We start from the raw sequence: 24,038 nt of genomic DNA, 5'->3' as shown, positions 1-24,038 counted from the left end.
GAAATAGGAGAAATGGCAAAAGTGAGATGCAGAGTCTGAGGTTAGGTGAAAAGAGTAAAATTTGGATAAAGTTGAAGAAGGCTGAAGAGCAGTCTGGGCTGAACAGAAGAAATGTAAAAAATCTCTGACACAGGATGGCTTTATGTCTCATGACCTACCAGATAGCTTTTGAGAAAATACGATCAGGACATATCTCCAACGGGTTTGGGTTACCTTATGCATGTGTGAATAGAGCTGGGAAAGGTGAATACTAAACACAGGGGAATCTACCAGGGGAGTGGCAAGAGCTCACAGATTTCCTGCAGGCAGGTGATAACCTGGGGCCTAGCAAAGTGAATCGCAGCAGCATGAGGCTCACCCAAAACAGGGCTTGGAATATAAATCTCTATGCACTCAACACCTATGAACCGGGCCGGAAAGATGTATTACTTCAGTTAACCTTGGCAACGTGCAAGGCCAATATTATTTATCACCCTGCCACTTCAGTAGCAGGTTCAGCTGGGGCTGGGGTCGCATTGCACGCAAAGGAGCAAGGCCTCCATTGGAAGCCTACGAGCCCCCCAAGTCCTCAGTGTTTGCAAGCGCCCACAGGAGGTCAACCTGGCTTTCAGAGCACAGCATCTGGAGGTTTTGGGTGGACGAGATCAGTTTCTGGAGGGGCCTGAATATTAAGGTGAAAAGCCCAGCAAGTTCTCCACCGACACGGGCGCCTGCTGCCTTCCCGGACCATCCCCATCAACCGAAACGCTGGAGAAAACTCGTCCCGGAGCTTCCATTTCTAGGTGAGAGCGGGGGTGCGCGTGCCCACTTGGTGGCCCTCCGATGGCTCTGAACGCGGGCGCCCAAAGGTCCAGAGCGCTCATCGGGCGTCCTGGTGGCGCGCGCGGGAGGGAGACCGGGTGGGAGACGGCGGGGGGAGCGCAGGAAAGGCAGGGAGGGGGGCAAGGGAGAAATGCGGCAGCCGATCGTCACCACGGGAGAGTTAGTACTTTACAGCAGTAAAACTGGTCTTTGAGGTATAATTCGCTCAACGTAAAATCGACCGCTTAGAAGCGCACAGTTCGGTGGCACTTCGTACATTCACAAGGTTGTGCACCCATCACCACTGCCTCATCCATACCATTTTCATCATCCTAAAAGAGTCCTCTCTACCCCCTCCCTCCTACTCCTGCTCCAGGCAACCGGCAATTTCTACTGATTTGCCTTTTGGAGACATTTCATATACATGCTGTAAATGGAATCACATAGTGTAACCTTTGGTATCTGGCTCCTTTCACTCAGCATAATGTTTGCAAGTTCATCCATGTTGTAGACTGTCACTATGTCATTCCTTTTCACGACTGCAGAATATTCTATTTTCTGGACATACCACCTCAGTTCATCTGTTCAAGAGCTGCTGGACACTGGGTTGTTTCTTTAGTCCTTTACATGTAGAGAGAGTTTATTCTGTGCCAGGCAGCACCTGGCTAAGGTACTCACCCCATTTCACAGATAAAGCGATAGTGTCAAGCATTTGCCCAAAATTAAGTGCTAGCAATTGGGGGAGCAATTTGAACCCAGGCATTCAGACTTGAGAGGTAATAGATTGACATGACAGAACATTAGAAAGATGCAAAAGGCTATTCAGTGGAAATTCACCATTTTCCCCATTTCTCAGCCAAGCACTTCACCCCTCCCTCAGAGACATCTACTTTTGCCACTTTTTGGATCCTTCCAGAGAACTTATTTATATGTAGCCCAACATGAGGTACGCATCCCAATTTATTGAGTAATCCGTCCGACTGACTTGAAATATCATTTTTGTGTTATTCTAAATGCTTCTGTTTATTTGCACTACCCTTTTCAGAACTGTCCTGGCTTTTTTTGCTTACCTTTTATACTTGCCATTTCTCTAGAATCATTTCTATCATCTTCTTTTTCATTTTAAAGTATTTCTTGTGTTTTCATTTACCCTTGTGTTGCGTTTAGTTTGGTGTTTAGTTCTTAGAATATTTAAAATTTTTAATTGTGTACTGAGTTCTCTCAGCTCTTTTCGTTCTGATTCATGTCATTTAGGTCTGGGGATGTTACACTGAGACAAGCCCAGCTATCCTGATGGGTACGAAATGCAGGGAATGGGTCTCTGGAACAAGATAACACCCTGACTATGAAAACGGAGGCTTTAGTCAGGGTAGGACGTAACGAAGTTCCAGAGTGTTAGACTGAAGCTCTTTAGGTTCTTCCTCCTAAATTTGAGATTCATTTTGGAGGTTAAGATGATGCTGAGACTGGGAGCTAGAGTTAAGTGGCTAGAAACTGTGGAGAGAAAATCGTGACAGAGGCAAGGAACCAGGAGAGACCAAACTATGAGAAGCATTTGCCTAAATAGAATTGAATGTTGCAACTGAGCATTTTCCTATGTAAACACGTTGTTGTTCTTACCACGCATCTCCCTATCCATATCACCCACCCAAACATGTAGTAGCTATGGATGCCATTGATTTCTGTGTGACCATAGAGAAAATAGACACTGCTTGGCTTGCAGACACTTCGTATACATTGTTAGCCTCACATTCCATGTTAGTATTATGGAAGTAAGCTATGTGAGAGGGGAAGCTAAGCTCAAAGGGAAAAACACTTGGAAACTTAAACCATATGTCTACCCTGCCACACCTTTCACAATTTCTTCTCAGATAAGCATCACCCCCACAGATGCACACATACAATCACTGAAATTGCGTAAGAAGCAGTAGGAGCATGACGGGAAGAGATGGGAAAAATAAGTCTATAAAAGCAATACTGATCGTTACAGGTCCCACCTATCAATGTATCTTCTTCCGGGCTCTTAGCATCTTGTATCGAATGCTACCTTCTAACTGCCACTAGAAAAGTCCCCATAACGATATTTCTAGGCGTGCCTGAAAGCTTGCCACCAAGAAAAATGATTCTAGCCACGCATTTCCTCCCCCAAACCAGCTTAATCCACATATCAACCGTTAGCAACTCAGTCTTAACTCACTTTATCATTGTCACAAGAGAAGGTGGTGAGAAAAGCACTAAACAGGGGAACAAAAACAAAGGCAACCAGGCCAAGTGGGCTGACAGCAACATCTGTTCTTTATGCTCAGGCACATAAGTTACACCACACTTAATGTGGTATAGCTCACCAAAATGCCTTTTTCACAGACCCCTCTTTAATTTTCTCCACAAAATCCATCAGGTCAAGTTAGTTTGTGATGTTTCAATATAAGCTAATCAAGAGAAAAGAACATGCAATATGTCTTCCAGGTTGGATTTTTGAAACATAGGACTAGGGGTGGAAAAAAAACATGTAGAAAAACCAAAGCATTTAGAAACAATCCCTATTCTACAAACATAATAATGAATGGCATACATTAGGTAATATGACATAAAACAAAAAAAGCAAATCCATTTATGACTATTCTCTTCAGTGTACAAATCCATGGCAGCTTCTGGATTCTCTAGCTACATAAAACCTATACACGTCAAAAACATTTATCTACACACACACACACACACACACACACACACACACACACACACACACACACACACACACACACACACACACACACACACATTGAATTGTCTGTTCTGCTAGTACAAAATGAGGCCAAAGAATGTCAACTTGTTTTTTACAGAAACCAAAAAGTACACGAGTCTCTTTTTTCCTGTGCCCTTGCCTTACCCGTTCCCTATTTTCCATCGATGTCTTCTTTCTCTAAGTATTCTTCTCTTCATTTTGCCTGGCATTGCACTCAAGCATGGCATAGGAAAAATCCTAGATGCCCAAGATTCTCCAGTGGCTGTTTTCAAGGGAGAGGAAGCTACAGTATCTGCCACACTGGATTCTCTCGAGTGAGAAAATAGAAAACATCCCAAATGCTTCCCACGTATAAAAGAGCAGGATGGCAGAATGTCTATGAAGAAGGGCAAGGAGCCAGAGGTAGCAACTTATGGGCAAAAGAATTGTGACCACAGACCAGAAGAAGGAACGTCTGCAATTACCTGTTTCTTCTACCACTCTGGTGTTGGCTTAGACTAGGCAGAGTCCATTATTCAAAGCATCGGGGCATTGAAGGGAAGACCGCTGCTTCTTGAAGTTTGCAGGAAGTAACATCCACGAGTATAAGAAGGCAACATCAAGGCTCATCTCAGAAACAATGCCTAAAATGAAGGGGAAGAAAGGAGAGCAGAAGAGAGTTGCAAGTCCGATCTGGCGCCACCTGGCCCGGCCCAGCACAGCCCAGCCCAAGGAAGGTAGGATTCAAGGAGAAGAAACTAAGAGAAGAGCCGTGGATTACATCATTCCCTACAAGGCACACTCACCCTAGTCTTCAACCAAGGCACAGAAAGAGCCCTTTAATCCCTTCCTTTGCTCCCTGAAAGTTGCAGTAATTTCACTAAGCAAAATAACTGAAATAGTTTCAGAACAACTGCTATTGCTTACACTATGTGTCCCTTTCCTTCCTCCCCAAGGATATTAATTAACTGAATATGTAATATCTACTTAGAAATGTATAAGATTATATATTCCATTAAAAATAACATACAAAATATAAATGACTCTTAGTTAATTATATTAATGAACATCTATAAGAAGCACTGAGATGATCCAGGGGAACGTGGAACTATCATGTCTGCCTTGCAGTATTGAACCTCCCCAGAGTTCAGACATTTAGATGCTGCTCCTGCCACTCTCTCCGTCCAATCTCACCTTCCTGTTGGAAATTTGACCTCCCTATTGGCTACTGGATACCTTTAAACTGCCTGTTTTGTGACATCATTTGCCCACCAACCTACTGCCACGTGGTAGAATCTTGGGGTTTCCATGGAGTTGTGTGTCAATAAACTCGAATCATCGCCAGTGGCCAGTGGCCAGTGATCAGTAACCTCTGTACTGGACACATGCGCCCTTTGGCTTCTGCCACCCAGACATCCTCCAGTATCGTCTCCTCATCCTGTGTGTCCTCAGTTGACGTTTCCTCGTCTCTCTCCATGTCAGGTAAGGACAGGAACTTTCTAGGGTTTCATTGGATTTCTTCCCCCTAAAGTTAGTAGTACCGTCAAGACACTTTAGAATAATGGGGTAAAGTATTGAACCAGAAATCTGGAAACCTCATTTCAGTTTTGGCTCTGACATGTACTAGCTGTGTAACTTCGGACAAACCATTTACTCTCTCACAAAATCTGTTTCCTCATATGTTATATTAGGATAATAGATTGGTTATTCTTTCTGGACCCTTTCCTTTCTAATGTTAGATCTTAAAGAGCTTGTGCACAGAAAATGAAATTAGACACTTCTTGAGACTGTTTGCTTCAAGAGAAACAGAGAAAAAGCCTCGGTGGTGTAGAAAACTAACAACATCTACCAAGAGGTTTCACCTGTAATTGTCTCCCTGTACTAATATATTAACTTCAGTATTTCAAATTCAGTGCTGTTCAAAAAGTAACATTCACTTGTTGTGGCATTTTCTGTGTAAACTAGGTGAAGACATATAGGGAGAGGGGATGGAGAGTAGCGGGCCAGAAGGAGACAGATGTTCTTGGGGCAAGGAAGTTTGGCAACTGTTTTCATCCAGCACAGGCCAACAGGAACTGACAGGGGCAAGTGAATGTAAAAATGAGGAAGGAGAAACTAGATGAAAGAGGTGGAGAGCACGCAGGAGTTCTCAGGAAAAAAGAAGGCAGTTTGTGATGGAATGCTGAAGGGGACTCGAGATTTTATATGAAAGGGGCACGAGCATAGAGGGAAATCTCCTCAGAGCAGGGCAAAATGAAGTCAGCAAGTGCTTAGATGACCGGACTAAGAAGGAAACTAAGGCTACAGCAGGGTGTCACTAGGAAAAGCAGCTCACCAGGAAAGTCATATTTAGTTGCCTGGTTTTTTTCTGTTTCTTCTTTGAACTCAGATGACACTTGACAGTTTTATAAATGAACAGTGAAGAAATGGTTTAGAAATGATGTTTCGCATAAACAAAAAATTAAGAAAAGTGGTTATCTAGGGGGCTGGAGGGAACAGAATTTTAAGTGTTTTTTTTCCTGAGTTTTAAACCGTATGGATTTTTCTCATATTGAAAATAAAATTGTGTGTTTCAAAAATGATGTATCCTAACTTGCATCAGAAGGACAAATTCCTTTGCGTGCTAAGTAGGTGTCAAGTAAAGGCTGCTTTTCATCTTTACAATTATTTTCTTCCTGAATCAGAGTGCGTACTGATGAACAGTCATTAACCATTTTTAGACTTAAGAATATAAAGAACGACCTACCTCAGAAGAAAAAGAAAAAGTCAAGCACCACATCTGTAATTTCGCTTTTATCCAAACAAATTCGTGGAGTCCTTTGGGTTGTTTTTAAAACTGGATTCTGTTTAGGTGATCTTTTTAGGCTTTGGGGAGACATTTTCTTAGATGTTGACGATGATTATAATCTATGTTTGCAGGATAAATATAAAAACCTTCATGATACTTTTCTTTCTCCTTATGTGGCTCTATCAATTGAACTATCTATTTCAACTAGGATTAATATCTGCTACTTGCTGGGTAATATTCAGAGAAATAGGAATGAGCACAATAAAGGAATTCCTTTATGGTTATTGTTTTGCCCTCTGCTTTTACCAGTTTTTATTAAAATATTTGCCGGCAGATATTATGGCTCCCTATACATTCGCATTTACTGCATTTTCCTGCTAATTACACCTTTATATTAATATGGCTGCTCTGTCTATGTGTATTGGTTCATTCAAAGTCACCTTCTTTCGTGGTCTGTTCTTGGTTAGCAGTATTGTCTGAAGTAGAGGAGCCAATATTCACTTTCATAATATTACATCTATGGTAACAGAACTTCATTTTTGATTAAAATTACTAAGCTTTCATTCCTGCTGTAGTCATTATAGCTCAACTTTCATTAATACCTATGTGTTCCTTTTCGTAGTGGGTTGTTATGCGTTTTTCATGATTTTTGTCGTATTGTCTTTCCAGAACTTCATGATCTCCCTTTCTACAAGTCATATGTATTACCTTCATACATATATGAATGATACCCGGTATTATTATGATGATCACTTTTTAGATGAGTAACCTAAAGTTCAAAGAGTTTCAATAACGTTTTTTTTTTTTCCCAAAAGCATTTCTTGAGAAACACTCAGGTAGTCATTTTGACTTTGGATCAGAAGCTAGGTTTGAAGAGGGTAAAGAATGGTCCTTTACATTTACCAACTGGACGGGCTTACATGTGAACTCTAGGAAATGGCATGTGACCTACCCAAGCAAAATGAGACCGAAGATTACAATAGTAGTAGCTGTACAGTTTTCTAATGGACAAAATAAAATTGCCTGTATTTAACGTTGTATTTCTCCCTGTTTCTGGCCTTTGCTCAGAGCAAGACTACTAGCAATGGAGTCAGGGTCTGTAACCTGGTAATGATACTAACAAAATGAGAGAACCTGACTAAGTCAATCTGACCTCTGTGAGCCTCAGTTTCCTCACTTGTAATATGAGAATGTTCAAACTGAAGTTTGCTAAGGGCCTCCTACTTCTGAAATGCCTCGATTCTAGGAGATAATTACGAGACCATGCTAGTACCCGCTGAAGGGAAAGACAGGGCAGGGAGAAGTTTGCTTCTAACCTGGGAACAACATATGTAGCAGACCACTTGGGTCTTCTGCACATCTGTGCCCAGCTTGGAGCAGAGGCAGTTCCTCAGAAGAGTACCAAAGTGTTCCAGCACTTACGGACATCATCAGCTTTGATTTTTGGTATCTCAGTGAGCATTGGTATTAGAGACTTCCTGATTGCAACAAGCTTAACATAATGCTGTTCCTTAAAGAAAGTGAAAGTTTATCAATCTCATCGATCTTTCATCGCCCTTTTGTTTCCTGCAGAAAATTTCCAAAATCCATCTGTACTTGGAGCTTCAAATTCTCTTCAGCTCTCTCTTCCTGTGGTGAACAATGCAGTTTCCATAAAAGGAAGTGTCTGCAACTTTTCCAGCACCCGTGCACCAGCTGTCAATTCGGCATGGCTACTGCCATCAGCCTCTGGCACCTCTTTCCAGCCACTCATAGGTAGTGCCTACCCTTACCCACATTCTAGCACAGCTATGTTGTCTGGGGTGACTGGCCTGAGCCAGATCTCCACTTCAGCTGCCTCCTATCCAGGTATTCTTAAGTGGGATACCATAGGAAGCACTGAAAAGAAGTCATCATCACTTGAAGACTACACTGTGATTGTCATTGACCTAGACACAGCTGTTTCTGCCACGTCTATGGCAGCCCAGTATGATAAAACTTCAGTTGCCAATACTGTGGTCCCTGTGTATCCATCACTGTCTGCCAGCCTTGTTCAGGGGACACCATCTCAGATTCCAAATCAGGGACATTGCCTGTCACTTCCCTACCAGGAAGGAAGCCAGATGTTTTACTATAATCAAGGCAAATTGGGGCCTCTACTGTGTGGAGAGCTTGGCCCCTGCCTGCAGTCCTATGGCTCTGTGTCATACACGGGAAGCAGGGCCTCTGCCCCTCAACCAGAGATAGTGATGGTGCTGGAGGAGTTTCAGGCCACAAATGTCCTAACACCAGTCTCCACGTCTGGAACCTACAACTCGGTGTCCGCTCAATCCATGGCAGAAATACCTTTTCAAGGTGAGTCCAAACAGCAAGAAGGGAGAGGACTTAAGTCAGCATTGCAAAGGAGGGTCACGTCTGCAGCTGAGAAGTGGTGAGTCCACAGATAGGTAGAGTTTAGGTCCTGAGAGTTTAACCACCACCATTGCTCAGTGCTCTCCACTTTCAGACTCTATATAGGTGGGAAGGTGGGATACTACAATGCCATCTATGCTACACACAAGAGAACATCAAGAACACACCAAGGGATGCCTCACTCTTTGCTGCCGTGCTCCTCAGTCTCCCTACACCACCACACTGTAATTAAGGGCCTTCCCTGATCTACTGCTTTAGTCTCTTTGGAAGGCACTTCAGAATTCTTATGTGGTAGTGACAGTTTAATTTCCCTTAATGTACACCAGGATTTCAGACCTTGTGTTCAGAGATCCTGCCCATAGCAAGCCGGCTCAGAATGCGTCCTTGCTTGTGTATTTCATGAGCAAGGGCTCCACTCTCTGTCCCGGTCCTTGACATGAAGTCTTCTTATTCCCTCAGAAGAGTGGAGAGAATTGAAAGGACTGTATATGAGAATACTAGGCTGTATAAAACATTTCATAGTTCAAAAATCACGTTCACTTTTTAGACACTTACCACAACCCTATGAAATACCAAGAAAACCGACAAACCATGAGATCAAATGATCACAAGCAAAGTAGACCGGTCCCTGCCTATCTTTTAACACAAGGTCCTGTCCATGGTCCTTAAGAAGAGCTAGTGGAAATGCCTTGCCCACTGTTGGAAGGTGCCTGATTGCTGTGTATGTATGTAGGGGGAGTATCTCACTTACCCAGGGACTGAGTTTTTCCTTGATTCCTTTGTAGTGATGGAATCTTCCTTTGGGATGGAGACTTCCCTGGGATTGCAACCTTCAAGCAAGGAACAAGCAGAGCATAAGAATTCGGATGAGATGAAAACCAAGGTTTCGAAGCCTCTGGATGACGACCACATCCCAATAGAAAACCAAGATCTTCCACTACTCCCTTTAGAAATCCCTGACATTCAGCAGATTCTGGCGTGCATTGATCCTCCTGGACAAAAGGAGCCTCCTGGTCCTGACAATGCCAGTCTCGGAAAGAACAGCCTTAGTCTTGAGGACCAAGGGACACTTGAAAATGGGATTGAGCCCAGCAGTGGTTTTCAGAACACCCCTAAACTGGTGGAAGATATTCACCTTCCCCAGCTCTTGAATTCCTTGAAATATCTTGACCAATCCAACGATCTCACAGCCATCAAAGCCAAAGACACCAGAGCCATCAAGATGAATCAGGTGCAGGACAAGACGAGTACCATAACGGGTCCCTTCAATCAGGTCAGGAAGAACAGGCGTAAAGCCTCTGAGCATATGAGTGGTGCTCCCAGAGCCAAAAGCCAGCCAAAGAACCCAGAGTGCCTGTTAGGGGAAGAAGTGGTTGTTTGCAGTGCTGCAGCCAGTGACAGGGCTCCTGTGAATGCGGTCAAGCATCCTAAGAGCGAACCTGAGAATGGTGCCTCTAGCAGGGTGAGTAAAACTAAGAGCCACAGGCAGGAAAAAAACGAAAGATCAAGAGAAAATCAGTCCAGGAAAGCTGAAGAGAGTAAGCAGCCAGGGAACAAAGTCCAGGCAGAAGGGAAGCCAACTATTCCCAGGATGAAGCGGAAGAAAAATCAATCTGACCTTAGCCAAGAGGTCTTCAAAAAGCCTCGAAGCAGCCTAGGCATGCACATGCTGGAGTCTGTGCAGGTTTTTCATGCACTGGGGAGGAAGAATGACAAGAAAGCTGGGCTCTCTTCCTCTCGGGCCCTAGGAAACTCTAGCAACACCAGAGAACCCCAGCCAGCCCGAGCTATCAAACGACAGCCGGATACCCCATGGAAGGGTAAAAGTCCTGAGAAAACTCAAGTCAAGGCCCAGAAACGAGATGGCAGTGCTGAAGAGGAGTCTCCATCTCCATCCCAGTTTGAGCTGCCACCTCCTGGGAAGGTCAGGCTGATACCTTTGCCTTTTCTGACCCTGGACAGGCCTCGACCTCGACCTGCTCCTCGGAGGCCACAGTCTCTGGCCTCACATAGGCCTGCTATGGCTTACTCTGCCCAGCCTGGTGCTACTAACTCAGCCAATCCATCCCAACCAGCTCCTGCCAATGCATCCTTGACAGGTCCTGCCAGGCCAGCTCAGCCAATTCCAATCAACACAACCCAACCAGGTTTGACCAACCCTAGGTCGCCCAGTGTCCCTCAGAGGGCTGCTTCTGGGCCCGCACCCGACAAAACATCATCCTGAACTTCTCTGCGGCAGGGGCCCGTTTCCACTGCTGTGACCAAACTCCAGCCACCACCCAAGCCTCAAACCCAATATCCACTCCAAGACTTGCGCTACCAACGAATTCCATGGAGGAATCCAAATGTTCCTGAGCCAGAAATGTCAACACCCATTACAAAAGAGCAGAGGCCAGAGCGCGAGGCCATGAAGAAGCTGGCTGAGCACGAGCGTGAGAATGCTGCCAAATGTACATCTTTGGGGAAAGTGCAGTATTTCATCGAGAGGGAAAAAGAGATGGAAATGGGTAGATACTATGGCTATGCAAAATAAGAGCTTCTAAGATTGTTGGTGCCACTTTGGGTACCAGCTGGTTTTCCGCATATATATGGAGATAGACACAAGATAGATATAGATAGATAGATAGGAATATAGATAGATATAATATGCACATAGATAGATAGATACAAATTTCCCTCTTCTGATATATTTTTAAACCTTAATGAAACTGAATAAACACATGTCCTAGAATTAATAGCTGAGTAATAAAAAAGCCTGTTGAGTTTTCCGATGCTCTTTACTGTGGTTTTTCCTTGGTGGTCGTGGTGGGGATCAAAGGCTGCTTTAGAGAGAAGGAAAGGAAACTTGGGTGGAAGAACAGGAAATAAAGGGATAAGACCTGAGGAGAGAGGAAGCAGCCCAGTTCAGGACTAGGAAGGCCATAAGGGGAGAGATTTTATGGGCTCATAGAAAGAATCAGAAATAGGAGAAATGGCAAAAGTGAGATGCAGAGTCTGAGGTTAGGTGAAAAGAGTAAAATTTGGATAAAGTTGAAGAAGGCTGAAGAGCAGTCTGGGCTGAACAGAAGAAATGTAAAAAATCTCTGACACAGGATGGCTTTATGTCTCATGACCTACCAGATAGCTTTTGAGAAAATACGATCAGGACATATCTCCAACGGGTTTGGGTTACCTTATGCATGTGTGAATAGAGCTGGGAAAGGTGAATACTAAACACAGGGGAATCTACCAGGGGAGTGGCAAGAGCTCACAGATTTCCTGCAGGCAGGTGATAACCTGGGGCCTAGCAAAGTGAATCGCAGCAGCATGAGGCTCACCCAAAACAGGGCTTGGAATATAAATCTCTATGCACTCAACACCTATGAACCGGGCCGGAAAGATGTATTACTTCAGTTAACCTTGGCAACGTGCAAGGCCAATATTATTTATCACCCTGCCACTTCAGTAGCAGGTTCAGCTGGGGCTGGGGTCGCATTGCACGCAAAGGAGCAAGGCCTCCATTGGAAGCCTACGAGCCCCCCAAGTCCTCAGTGTTTGCAAGCGCCCACAGGAGGTCAACCTGGCTTTCAGAGCACAGCATCTGGAGGTTTTGGGTGGACGAGATCAGTTTCTGGAGGGGCCTGAATATTAAGGTGAAAAGCCCAGCAAGTTCTCCACCGACACGGGCGCCTGCTGCCTTCCCGGACCATCCCCATCAACCGAAACGCTGGAGAAAACTCGTCCCGGAGCTTCCATTTCTAGGTGAGAGCGGGGGTGCGCGTGCCCACTTGGTGGCCCTCCGATGGCTCTGAACGCGGGCGCCCAAAGGTCCAGAGCGCTCATCGGGCGTCCTGGTGGCGCGCGCGGGAGGGAGACCGGGTGGGAGACGGCGGGGGGAGCGCAGGAAAGGCAGGGAGGGGGGCAAGGGAGAAATGCGGCAGCCGATCGTCACCACGGGAGAGTTAGTACTTTACAGCAGTAAAACTGGTCTTTGAGGTATAATTCGCTCAACGTAAAATCGACCGCTTAGAAGCGCACAGTTCGGTGGCACTTCGTACATTCACAAGGTTGTGCACCCATCACCACTGCCTCATCCATACCATTTTCATCATCCTAAAAGAGTCCTCTCTACCCCCTCCCTCCTACTCCTGCTCCAGGCAACCGGCAATTTCTACTGATTTGCCTTTTGGAGACATTTCATATACATGCTGTAAATGGAATCACATAGTGTAACCTTTGGTATCTGGCTCCTTTCACTCAGCATAATGTTTGCACGTTCATCCGTGTTGTAGACTGTCACTATGTCATTCCTTTTCACGACTGCAGAATATTCTATTTTCTGGACATACCACCTCAGTTCATCTGTTCAAGAGCTGCTGGACACTGGGTTGTTTCTTTAGTCCTTTACATGTAGAGAGAGTTTATTCTGTGCCAGGCAGCACCTGGCTAAGGTACTCACCCCATTTCACAGATAAAGCGATAGTGTCAAGCATTTGCCCAAAATTAAGTGCTAGCAATTGGGGGAGCAATTTGAACCCAGGCATTCAGACTTGAGAGGTAATAGATTGACATGACAGAACATTAGAAAGATGCAAAAGGCTATTCAGTGGAAATTCACCATTTTCCCCATTTCTCAGCCAAGCACTTCACCCCTCCCTCAGAGACATCTACTTTTGCCACTTTTTGGATCCTTCCAGAGAACTTATTTATATGTAGCCCAACATGAGGTACGCATCCCAATTTATTGAGTAATCCGTCCGACTGACTTGAAATATCATTTTTGTGTTATTCTAAATGCTTCTGTTTATTTGCACTACCCTTTTCAGAACTGTCCTGGCTTTTTTTGCTTACCTTTTATACTTGCCATTTCTCTAGAATCATTTCTATCATCTTCTTTTTCATTTTAAAGTATTTCTTGTGTTTTCATTTACCCTTGTGTTGCGTTTAGTTTGGTGTTTAGTTCTTAGAATATTTAAAATTTTTAATTGTGTACTGAGTTCTCTTAGCTCTTTTCGTTCTGATTCATGTCATTTAGGTCTGGGGATGTTACACTGAGACAAGCCCAGCTATCCTGATGGGTACGAAATGCAGGGAATGGGTCTCTGGAACAAGATAACACCCTGACTATGAAAACGGAGGCTTTAGTCAGGGTAGGACGTAACGAAGTTCCAGAGTGTTAGACTGAAGCTCTTTAGGTTCTTCCTCCTAAATTTGAGATTCATTTTGGAGGTTAAGATGATGCTGAGACTGGGAGCTAGAGTTAAGTGGCTAGAAACTGTGGAGAGAAAATCGTGACAGAGGCAAGGAACCAGGAGAGACCAAACTATGAGAAGCATTTGCCTAAATAGAATTGAATGTTGCAACTGAGCATTTTCCTATGTAAACACGTTGTTGTTCTTACCACGCATCTCCCTATCCATATCACCCACCCAAACATGTAGTAGCTATGGATGCCATTGATTTCTGTGTGACCATAGAGAAAATAGACACTGCTTGGCTTGCAGACACTTCGTATACATTGTTAGCCTCACATTCCATGTTAGTATTATGGAAGTAAGCTATGTGAGAGGGGAAGCTAAGCTCAAAGGGAAAAACACTTGGAAACTTAAACCATATGTCTACCCTGCCACACCTTTCACAATTTCTTCTCAGATAAGCATCACCCCCACAGATGCACACATACAATCACTGAAATTGCGTAAGAAGCAGTAGGAGCATGACGGGAAGAGATGGGAAAAATAAGTCTATAAAAGCAATACTGATCGTTACAGGTCCCACCTATCAATGTATCTTCTTCCGGGCTCTTAGCATCTTGTATCGAATGCTACCTTCTAACTGCCACTAGAAAAGTCCCCATAACGATATTTCTAGGCGTGCCTGAAAGCTTGCCACCAAGAAAAATGATTCTAGCCACGCATTTCCTCCCCCAAACCAGCTTAATCCACATATCAACCGTTAGCAACTCAGTCTTAACTCACTTTATCATTGTCACAAGAGAAGGTGGTGAGAAAAGCACTAAACAGGGGAACAAAAACAAAGGCAACCAGGCCAAGTGGGCTGACAGCAACATCTGTTCTTTATGCTCAGGCACATAAGTTACACCACACTTAATGTGGTATAGCTCACCAAAATGCCTTTTTCACAGACCCCTCTTTAATTTTCTCCACAAAATCCATCAGGTCAAGTTAGTTTGTGATGTTTCAATATAAGCTAATCAAGAGAAAAGAACATGCAATATGTCTTCCAGGTTGGATTTTTGAAACATAGGACTAGGGGTGGAAAAAAAACATGTAGAAAAACCAAAGCATTTAGAAACAATCCCTATTCTACAAACATAATAATGAATGGCATACATTAGGTAATATGACATAAAACAAAAAAAGCAAATCCATTTATGACTATTCTCTTCAGTGTACAAATCCATGGCAGCTTCTGGATTCTCTAGCTACATAAAACCTATACACGTCAAAAACATTTATCTACACACACACACACACACACACACACACACACACACACACACACACACACACACACACACACACACACACACACATTGAATTGTCTGTTCTGCTAGTACAAAATGAGGCCAAAGAATGTCAACTTGTTTTTTACAGAAACCAAAAAGTACACGAGTCTCTTTTTTCCTGTGCCCTTGCCTTACCCGTTCCCTATTTTCCATCGATGTCTTCTTTCTCTAAGTATTCTTCTCTTCATTTTGCCTGGCATTGCACTCAAGCATGGCATAGGAAAAATCCTAGATGCCCAAGATTCTCCAGTGGCTGTTTTCAAGGGAGAGGAAGCTACAGTATCTGCCACACTGGATTCTCTCGAGTGAGAAAATAGAAAACATCCCAAATGCTTCCCACGTATAAAAGAGCAGGATGGCAGAATGTCTATGAAGAAGGGCAAGGAGCCAGAGGTAGCAACTTATGGGCAAAAGAATTGTGACCACAGACCAGAAGAAGGAACGTCTGCAATTACCTGTATCTTCTACCACTCTGGTGTTGGCTTAGACTAGGCAGAGTCCATTATTCAAAGCATCGGGGCATTGAAGGGAAGACCGCTGCTTCTTGAAGTTTGCAGGAAGTAACATCCACGAGTATAAGAAGGCAACATCAAGGCTCATCTCAGAAACAATGCCTAAAATGAAGGGGAAGAAAGGAGAGCAGAAGAGAGTTGCAAGTCCGATCTGGCGCCACCTGGCCCGGCCCAGCCCAGCCCAGCCCAAGGAAGGTAGGATTCAAGGAAAAGAAACTAAGAGAAGAGCCGTGGATTACATCATTCCCTACAAGGCACACTCACCCTAGTCTTCAACCAAGGCACAGAAAGAGCCCTTTAATCCCTTCCTTTGCTCCCTGAAAGTTGCAGTAATTTCACTAAGCAAAATAACTGAAATAGTTTCAGAACAACTGCTATTGCTTACACTATGTGTCCCTTTCCTTCCTCCCCAAGGATATTAATTAACTGAATATGTAATATCTACTTAGAAATGTATAAGATTATATATTCCATTAAAAATAACATACAAAATATAAATGACTCTTAGTTAATTATATTAATGAACATCTATAAGAAGCACTGAGATGATCCAGGGGAACGTGGAACTATCATGTCTGCCTTGCAGTATTGAACCTCCCCAGAGTTCAGACATTTAGATGCTGCTCCTGCCACTCTCTCCGTCCAATCTCACCTTCCTGTTGGAAATTTGACCTCCCTATTGGCTACTGGATACCTTTAAACTGCCTGTTTTGTGACATCATTTGCCCACCAACCTACTGCCACGTGGTAGAATCTTGGGGTTTCCATGGAGTTGTGTGTCAATAAACTCGAATCATCGCCAGTGGCCAGTGGCCAGTGATCAGTAACCTCTGTACTGGACACATGCGCCCTTTGGCTTCTGCCACCCAGACATCCTCCAGTATCGTCTCCTCATCCTGTGTGTCCTCAGTTGACGTTTCCTCGTCTCTCTCCATGTCAGGTAAGGACAGGAACTTTCTAGGGTTTCATTGGATTTCTTCCCCCTAAAGTTAGTAGTACCGTCAAGACACTTTAGAATAATGGGGTAAAGTATTGAACCAGAAATCTGGAAACCTCATTTCAGTTTTGGCTCTGACATGTACTAGCTGTGTAACTTCGGACAAACCATTTACTCTCTCACAAAATCTGTTTCCTCATATGTTATATTAGGATAATAGATTGGTTATTCTTTCTGGACCCTTTCCTTTCTAATGTTAGATCTTAAAGAGCTTGTGCACAGAAAATGAAATTAGACACTTCTTGAGACTGTTTGCTTCAAGAGAAACAGAGAAAAAGCCTCGGTGGTGTAGAAAACTAACAACATCTACCAAGAGGTTTCACCTGTAATTGTCTCCCTGTACTAATATATTAACTTCAGTATTTCAAATTCAGTGCTGTTCAAAAAGTAACATTCACTTGTTGTGGCATTTTCTGTGTAAACTAGGTGAAGACATATAGGGAGAGGGGATGGAGAGTAGCGGGCCAGAAGGAGACAGATGTTCTTGGGGCAAGGAAGTTTGGCAACTGTTTTCATCCAGCACAGGCCAACAGGAACTGACAGGGGCAAGTGAATGTAAAAATGAGGAAGGAGAAACTAGATGAAAGAGGTGGAGAGCACGCAGGAGTTCTCAGGAAAAAAGAAGGCAGTTTGTGATGGAATGCTGAAGGGGACTCGAGATTTTATATGAAAGGGGCACGAGCATAGAGGGAAATCTCCTCAGAGCAGGGCAAAATGAAGTCAGCAAGTGCTTAGATGACCGGACTAAGAAGGAAACTAAGGCTACAGCAGGGTGTCACTAGGAAAAGCAGCTCACCAGGAAAGTCATATTTAGTTGCCTGGTTTTTTTCTGTTTCTTCTTTGAACTCAGATGACACTTGACAGTTTTATAAATGAACAGTGAAGAAATGGTTTAGAAATGATGTTTCGCATAAACAAAAAATTAAGAAAAGTGGTTATCTAGGGGGCTGGAGGGAACAGAATTTTAAGTGTTTTTTTTCCTGAGTTTTAAACCGTATGGATTTTTCTCATATTGAAAATAAAATTGTGTGTTTCAAAAATGATGTATCCTAACTTGCATCAGAAGGACAAATTCCTTTGCGTGCTAAGTAGGTGTCAAGTAAAGGCTGCTTTTCATCTTTACAATTATTTTCTTCCTGAATCAGAGTGCGTACTGATGAACAGTCATTAACCATTTTTAGACTTAAGAATATAAAGAACGACCTACCTCAGAAGAAAAAGAAAAAGTCAAGCACCACATCTGTAATTTCGCTTTTATCCAAACAAATTCGTGGAGTCCTTTGGGTTGTTTTTAAAACTGGATTCTGTTTAGGTGATCTTTTTAGGCTTTGGGGAGACATTTTCTTAGATGTTGACGATGATTATAATCTATGTTTGCAGGATAAATATAAAAACCTTCATGATACTTTTCTTTCTCCTTATGTGGCTCTATCAATTGAACTATCTATTTCAACTAGGATTAATATCTGCTACTTGCTGGGTAATATTCAGAGAAATAGGAATGAGCACAATAAAGGAATTCCTTTATGGTTATTGTTTTGCCCTCTGCTTTTACCAGTTTTTATTAAAATATTTGCCGGCAGATATTATGGCTCCCTATACATTCGCATTTACTGCATTTTCCTGCTAATTACACCTTTATATTAATATGGCTGCTCTGTCTATGTGTATTGGTTCATTCAAAGTCACCTTCTTTCGTGGTCTGTTCTTGGTTAGCAGTATTGTCTGAAGTAGAGGAGCCAATATTCACTTTCATAATATTACATCTATGGTAACAGAACTTCATTTTTGATTAAAATTACTAAGCTTTCATTCCTGCTGTAGTCATTATAGCTCAACTTTCATTAATACCTATGTGTTCCTTTTCGTAGTGGGATGTTATGCGTTTTTCATGATTTTTGTCGTATTGTCTTTCCAGAACTTCATGATCTCCCTTTCTACAAGTCATATGTATTACCTTCATACATATATGAATGATACCCGGTATTATTATGATGATCACTTTTTAGATGAGTAACCTAAAGTTCAAAGAGTTTCAATAACGTTTTTTTTTTTTTTTCCCAAAAGCATTTCTTGAGAAACACTCAGGTAGTCATTTTGACTTTGGATCAGAAGCTAGGTTTGAAGAGGGTAAAGAATGGTCCTTTACATTTACCAACTGGACGGGCTTACATGTGAACTCTAGGAAATGGCATGTGACCTACCCAAGCAAAATGAGACCGAAGATTACAATAGTAGTAGCTGTACAGTTTTCTAATGGACAAAATAAAATTGCCTGTATTTAACGTTGTATTTCTCCCTGTTTCTGGCCTTTGCTCAGAGCAAGACTACTAGCAATGGAGTCAGGGTCTGTAACCTGGTAATGATACTAACAAAATGAGAGAACCTGACTAAGTCAATCTGACCTCTGTGAGCCTCAGTTTCCTCACTTGTAATATGAGAATGTTCAAACTGAAGTTTGCTAAGGGCCTCCTACTTCTGAAATGCCTCGATTCTAGGAGATAATTACGAGACCATGCTAGTACCCGCTGAAGGGAAAGACAGGGCAGGGAGAAGTTTGCTTCTAACCTGGGAACAACATATGTAGCAGACCACTTGGGTCTTCTGCACATCTGTGCCCAGCTTGGAGCAGAGGCAGTTCCTCAGAAGAGTACCAAAGTGTTCCAGCACTTACGGACATCATCAGCTTTGATTTTTGGTATCTCAGTGAGCATTGGTATTAGAGACTTCCTGATTGCAACAAGCTTAACATAATGCTGTTCCTTAAAGAAAGTGAAAGTTTATCAATCTCATCGATCTTTCATCGCCCTTTTGTTTCCTGCAGAAAATTTCCAAAATCCATCTGTACTTGGAGCTTCAAATTCTCTTCAGCTCTCTCTTCCTGTGGTGAACAATGCAGTTTCCATAAAAGGAAGTGTCTGCAACTTTTCCAGCACCCGTGCACCAGCTGTCAATTCGGCATGGCTACTGCCATCAGCCTCTGGCACCTCTTTCCAGCCACTCATAGGTAGTGCCTACCCTTACCCACATTCTAGCACAGCTATGTTGTCTGGGGTGACTGGCCTGAGCCAGATCTCCACTTCAGCTGCCTCCTATCCAGGTATTCTTAAGTGGGATACCATAGGAAGCACTGAAAAGAAGTCATCATCACTTGAAGACTACACTGTGATTGTCATTGACCTAGACACAGCTGTTTCTGCCACGTCTATGGCAGCCCAGTATGATAAAACTTCAGTTGCCAATACTGTGGTCCCTGTGTATCCATCACTGTCTGCCAGCCTTGTTCAGGGGACACCATCTCAGATTCCAAATCAGGGACATTGCCTGTCACTTCCCTACCAGGAAGGAAGCCAGATGTTTTACTATAATCAAGGCAAATTGGGGCCTCTACTGTGTGGAGAGCTTGGCCCCTGCCTGCAGTCCTATGGCTCTGTGTCATACACGGGAAGCAGGGCCTCTGCCCCTCAACCAGAGATAGTGATGGTGCTGGAGGAGTTTCAGGCCACAAATGTCCTAACACCAGTCTCCACGTCTGGAACCTACAACTCGGTGTCCGCTCAATCCATGGCAGAAATACCTTTTCAAGGTGAGTCCAAACAGCAAGAAGGGAGAGGACTTAAGTCAGCATTGCAAAGGAGGGTCACGTCTGCAGCTGAGAAGTGGTGAGTCCACAGATAGGTAGAGTTTAGGTCCTGAGAGTTTAACCACCACCATTGCTCAGTGCTCTCCACTTTCAGACTCTATATAGGTGGGAAGGTGGGATACTACAATGCCATCTATGCTACACACAAGAGAACATCAAGAACACACCAAGGGATGCCTCACTCTTTGCTGCCGTGCTCCTCAGTCTCCCTACACCACCACACTGTAATTAAGGGCCTTCCCTGATCTACTGCTTTAGTCTCTTTGGAAGGCACTTCAGAATTCTTATGTGGTAGTGACAGTTTAATTTCCCTTAATGTACACCAGGATTTCAGACCTTGTGTTCAGAGATCCTGCCCATAGCAAGCCGGCTCAGAATGCGTCCTTGCTTGTGTATTTCATGAGCAAGGGCTCCACTCTCTGTCCCGGTCCTTGACATGAAGTGTTCTTATTCCCTCAGAAGAGTGGAGAGAATTGAAAGGACTGTATATGAGAATACTAGGCTGTATAAAACATTTCATAGTTCAAAAATCACGTTCACTTTTTAGACACTTACCACAACCCTATGAAATACCAAGAAAACCGACAAACCATGAGATCAAATGATCACAAGCAAAGTAGACCGGTCCCTGCCTATCTTTTAACACAAGGTCCTGTCCATGGTCCTTAAGAAGAGCTAGTGGAAATGCCTTGCCCACTGTTGGAAGGTGCCTGATTGCTGTGTATGTATGTAGGGGGAGTATCTCACTTACCCAGGGACTGAGTTTTTCCTTGATTCCTTTGTAGTGATGGAATCTTCCTTTGGGATGGAGACTTCCCTGGGATTGCAACCTTCAAGCAAGGAACAAGCAGAGCATAAGAATTCGGATGAGATGAAAACCAAGGTTTCGAAGCCTCTGGATGACGACCACATCCCAATAGAAAACCAAGATCTTCCACTACTCCCTTTAGAAATCCCTGACATTCAGCAGATTCTGGCGTGCATTGATCCTCCTGGACAAAAGGAGCCTCCTGGTCCTGACAATGCCAGTCTCGGAAAGAACAGCCTTAGTCTTGAGGACCAAGGGACACTTGAAAATGGGATTGAGCCCAGCAGTGGTTTTCAGAACACCCCTAAACTGGTGGAAGATATTCACCTTCCCCAGCTCTTGAATTCCTTGAAATATCTTGACCAATCCAACGATCTCACAGCCATCAAAGCCAAAGACACCAGAGCCATCAAGATGAATCAGGTGCAGGACAAGACGAGTACCATAACGGGTCCCTTCAATCAGGTCAGGAAGAACAGGCGTAAAGCCTCTGAGCATATGAGTGGTGCTCCCAGAGCCAAAAGCCAGCCAAAGAACCCAGAGTGCCTGTTAGGGGAAGAAGTGGTTGTTTGCAGTGCTGCAGCCAGTGACAGGGCTCCTGTGAATGCGGTCAAGCATCCTAAGAGCGAACCTGAGAATGGTGCCTCTAGCAGGGTGAGTAAAACTAAGAGCCACAGGCAGGAAAAAAACGAAAGATCAAGAGAAAATCAGTCCAGGAAAGCTGAAGAGAGTAAGCAGCCAGGGAACAAAGTCCAGGCAGAAGGGAAGCCAACTATTCCCAGGATGAAGCGGAAGAAAAATCAACCTGACCTTAGCCAAGAGGTCTTCAAAAAGCCTCGAAGCAGCCTAGGCATGCACATGCTGGAGTCTGTGCAGGTTTTTCATGCACTGGGGAGGAAGAATGACAAGAAAGCTGGGCTCTCTTCCTCTCGGGCCCTAGGAAACTCTAGCAACACCAGAGAACCCCAGCCAGCCCGAGCTATCAAACGACAGCCGGATACCCCATGGAAGGGTAAAAGTCCTGAGAAAACTCAAGTCAAGGCCCAGAAACGAGATGGCATTGCTGAAGAGGAGTCTCCATCTCCATCCCAGTTTGAGCTGCCACCTCCTGGGAAGGTCAGGCTGATACCTTTGCCTTTTCTGACCCTGGACAGGCCTCGACCTCGACCTGCTCCTCGGAGGCCACAGTCTCTGGCCTCACATAGGCCTGCTATGGCTTACTCTGCCCAGCCTGGTGCTACTAACTCAGCCAATCCATCCCAACCAGCTCCTGCCAATGCATCCTTGACAGGTCCTGCCAGGCCAGCTCAGCCAATTCCAATCAACACAACCCAACCAGGTTTGACCAACCCTAGGTCGCCCAGTGTCCCTCAGAGGGCTGCTTCTGGGCCCGCACCCGACAAAACATCATCCTGCACTTCTCTGCGGCAGGGGCCCGTTTCCACTGCTGTGACCAAACTCCAGCCACCACCCAAGCCTCAAACCCAATATCCACTCCAAGACTTGCGCTACCAACGAATTCCATGGAGGAATCCAAATGTTCCTGAGCCAGAAATGTCAACGCCCATTACAAAAGAGCAGAGGCCAGAGCGCGAGGCCATGAAGAAGCTGGCTGAGCACGAGCGTGAGAATGCTGCCAAATGTACATCTTTGGGGAAAGTGCAGTATTTCATCGAGAGGGAAAAAGAGATGGAAATGGGTAGATACTATGGCTATGCAAAATAAGAGCTTCTAAGATTGTTGGTGCCACTTTGGGTACCAGCTGGTTTTCCGCATATATATGGAGATAGACACAAGATAGATATAGATAGATAGATAGGAATATAGATAGATATAATATGCACATAGATAGATAGATACAAATTTCCCTCTTCTGATATATTTTTAAACCTTAATGAAACTGAATAAACACATGTCCTAGAATTAATAGCTGAGTAATAAAAAAGCCTGTTGAGTTTTCCGATGCTCTTTACTGTGGTTTTTCCTTGGTGGTCGTGGTGGGGATCAAAGGCTGCTTTAGAGAGAAGGAAAGGAAACTTGGGTGGAAGAACAGGAAATAAAGGGATAAGACCTGAGGAGAGAGGAAGCAGCCCAGTTCAGGACTAGGAAGGCCATAAGGGGAGAGATTTTATGGGCTCATAGAAAGAATCAGAAATAGGAGAAATGGCAAAAGTGAGATGCAGAGTCTGAGGTTAGGTGAAAAGAGTAAAATTTGGATAAAGTTGAAGAAGGCTGAAGAGCAGTCTGGGCTGAACAGAAGAAATGTAAAAAATCTCTGACACAGGATGGCTTTATGTCTCATGACCTACCAGATAGCTTTTGAGAAAATACGATCAGGACATATCTCCAACGGGTTTGGGTTACCTTATGCATGTGTGAATAGAGCTGGGAAAGGTGAATACTAAACACAGGGGAATCTACCAGGGGAGTGGCAAGAGCTCACAGATTTCCTGCAGGCAGGTGATAACCTGGGGCCTAGCAAAGTGAATCGCAGCAGCATGAGGCTCACCCAAAACAGGGCTTGGAATATAAATCTCTATGCACTCAACACCTATGAACCGGGCCGGAAAGATGTATTACTTCAGTTAACCTTGGCAACGTGCAAGGCCAATATTATTTATCACCCTGCCACTTCAGTAGCAGGTTCAGCTGGGGCTGGGGTCGCATTGCACGCAAAGGAGCAAGGCCTCCATTGGAAGCCTACGAGCCCCACAAGTCCTCAGTGTTTGCAAGCGCCCACAGGAGGTCAACCTGGCTTTCAGAGCACAGCATCTGGAGGTTTTGGGTGGACGAGATCAGTTTCTGGAGGGGCCTGAATATTAAGGTGAAAAGCCCAGCAAGTTCTCCACCGACACGGGCGCCTGCTGC

The 24,038-nt window shown here is 44.1% G+C and overlaps 1 protein-coding gene and 1 pseudogene across 1 annotated transcript; both read left to right on the top strand.

The window, feature by feature from the left end:
- Positions 1–4,908: 4,908 nt before the first annotated feature.
- LOC134362761 (uncharacterized protein C2orf78-like) lies at positions 4,909–11,220 on the top strand (annotated as a pseudogene).
- A 5,345-nt stretch (positions 11,221–16,565) lies between these two features.
- Positions 16,566–22,880, top strand: LOC134362765 (uncharacterized protein C2orf78-like; the record flags this gene model as incomplete). Its single annotated transcript, XM_063078007.1, has 3 exons — positions 16,566–16,662; positions 19,544–20,305; positions 21,148–22,880. Coding segments are annotated over exons 1-3 (2,592 nt in total), but the record flags the coding sequence as incomplete, so codon positions are not given.
- Between the last annotated feature and the right edge of the window lie 1,158 nt (positions 22,881–24,038).

Source organism: Cynocephalus volans, chromosome 14 (assembly GCF_027409185.1).
Source record: "Cynocephalus volans isolate mCynVol1 chromosome 14, mCynVol1.pri, whole genome shotgun sequence".
Lineage (NCBI taxonomy): Eukaryota > Metazoa > Chordata > Mammalia > Dermoptera > Cynocephalidae > Cynocephalus > Cynocephalus volans.
Note: the sequence above shows the minus strand (reverse complement) of the source record. Positions and strands in the feature narration are given on the sequence as shown.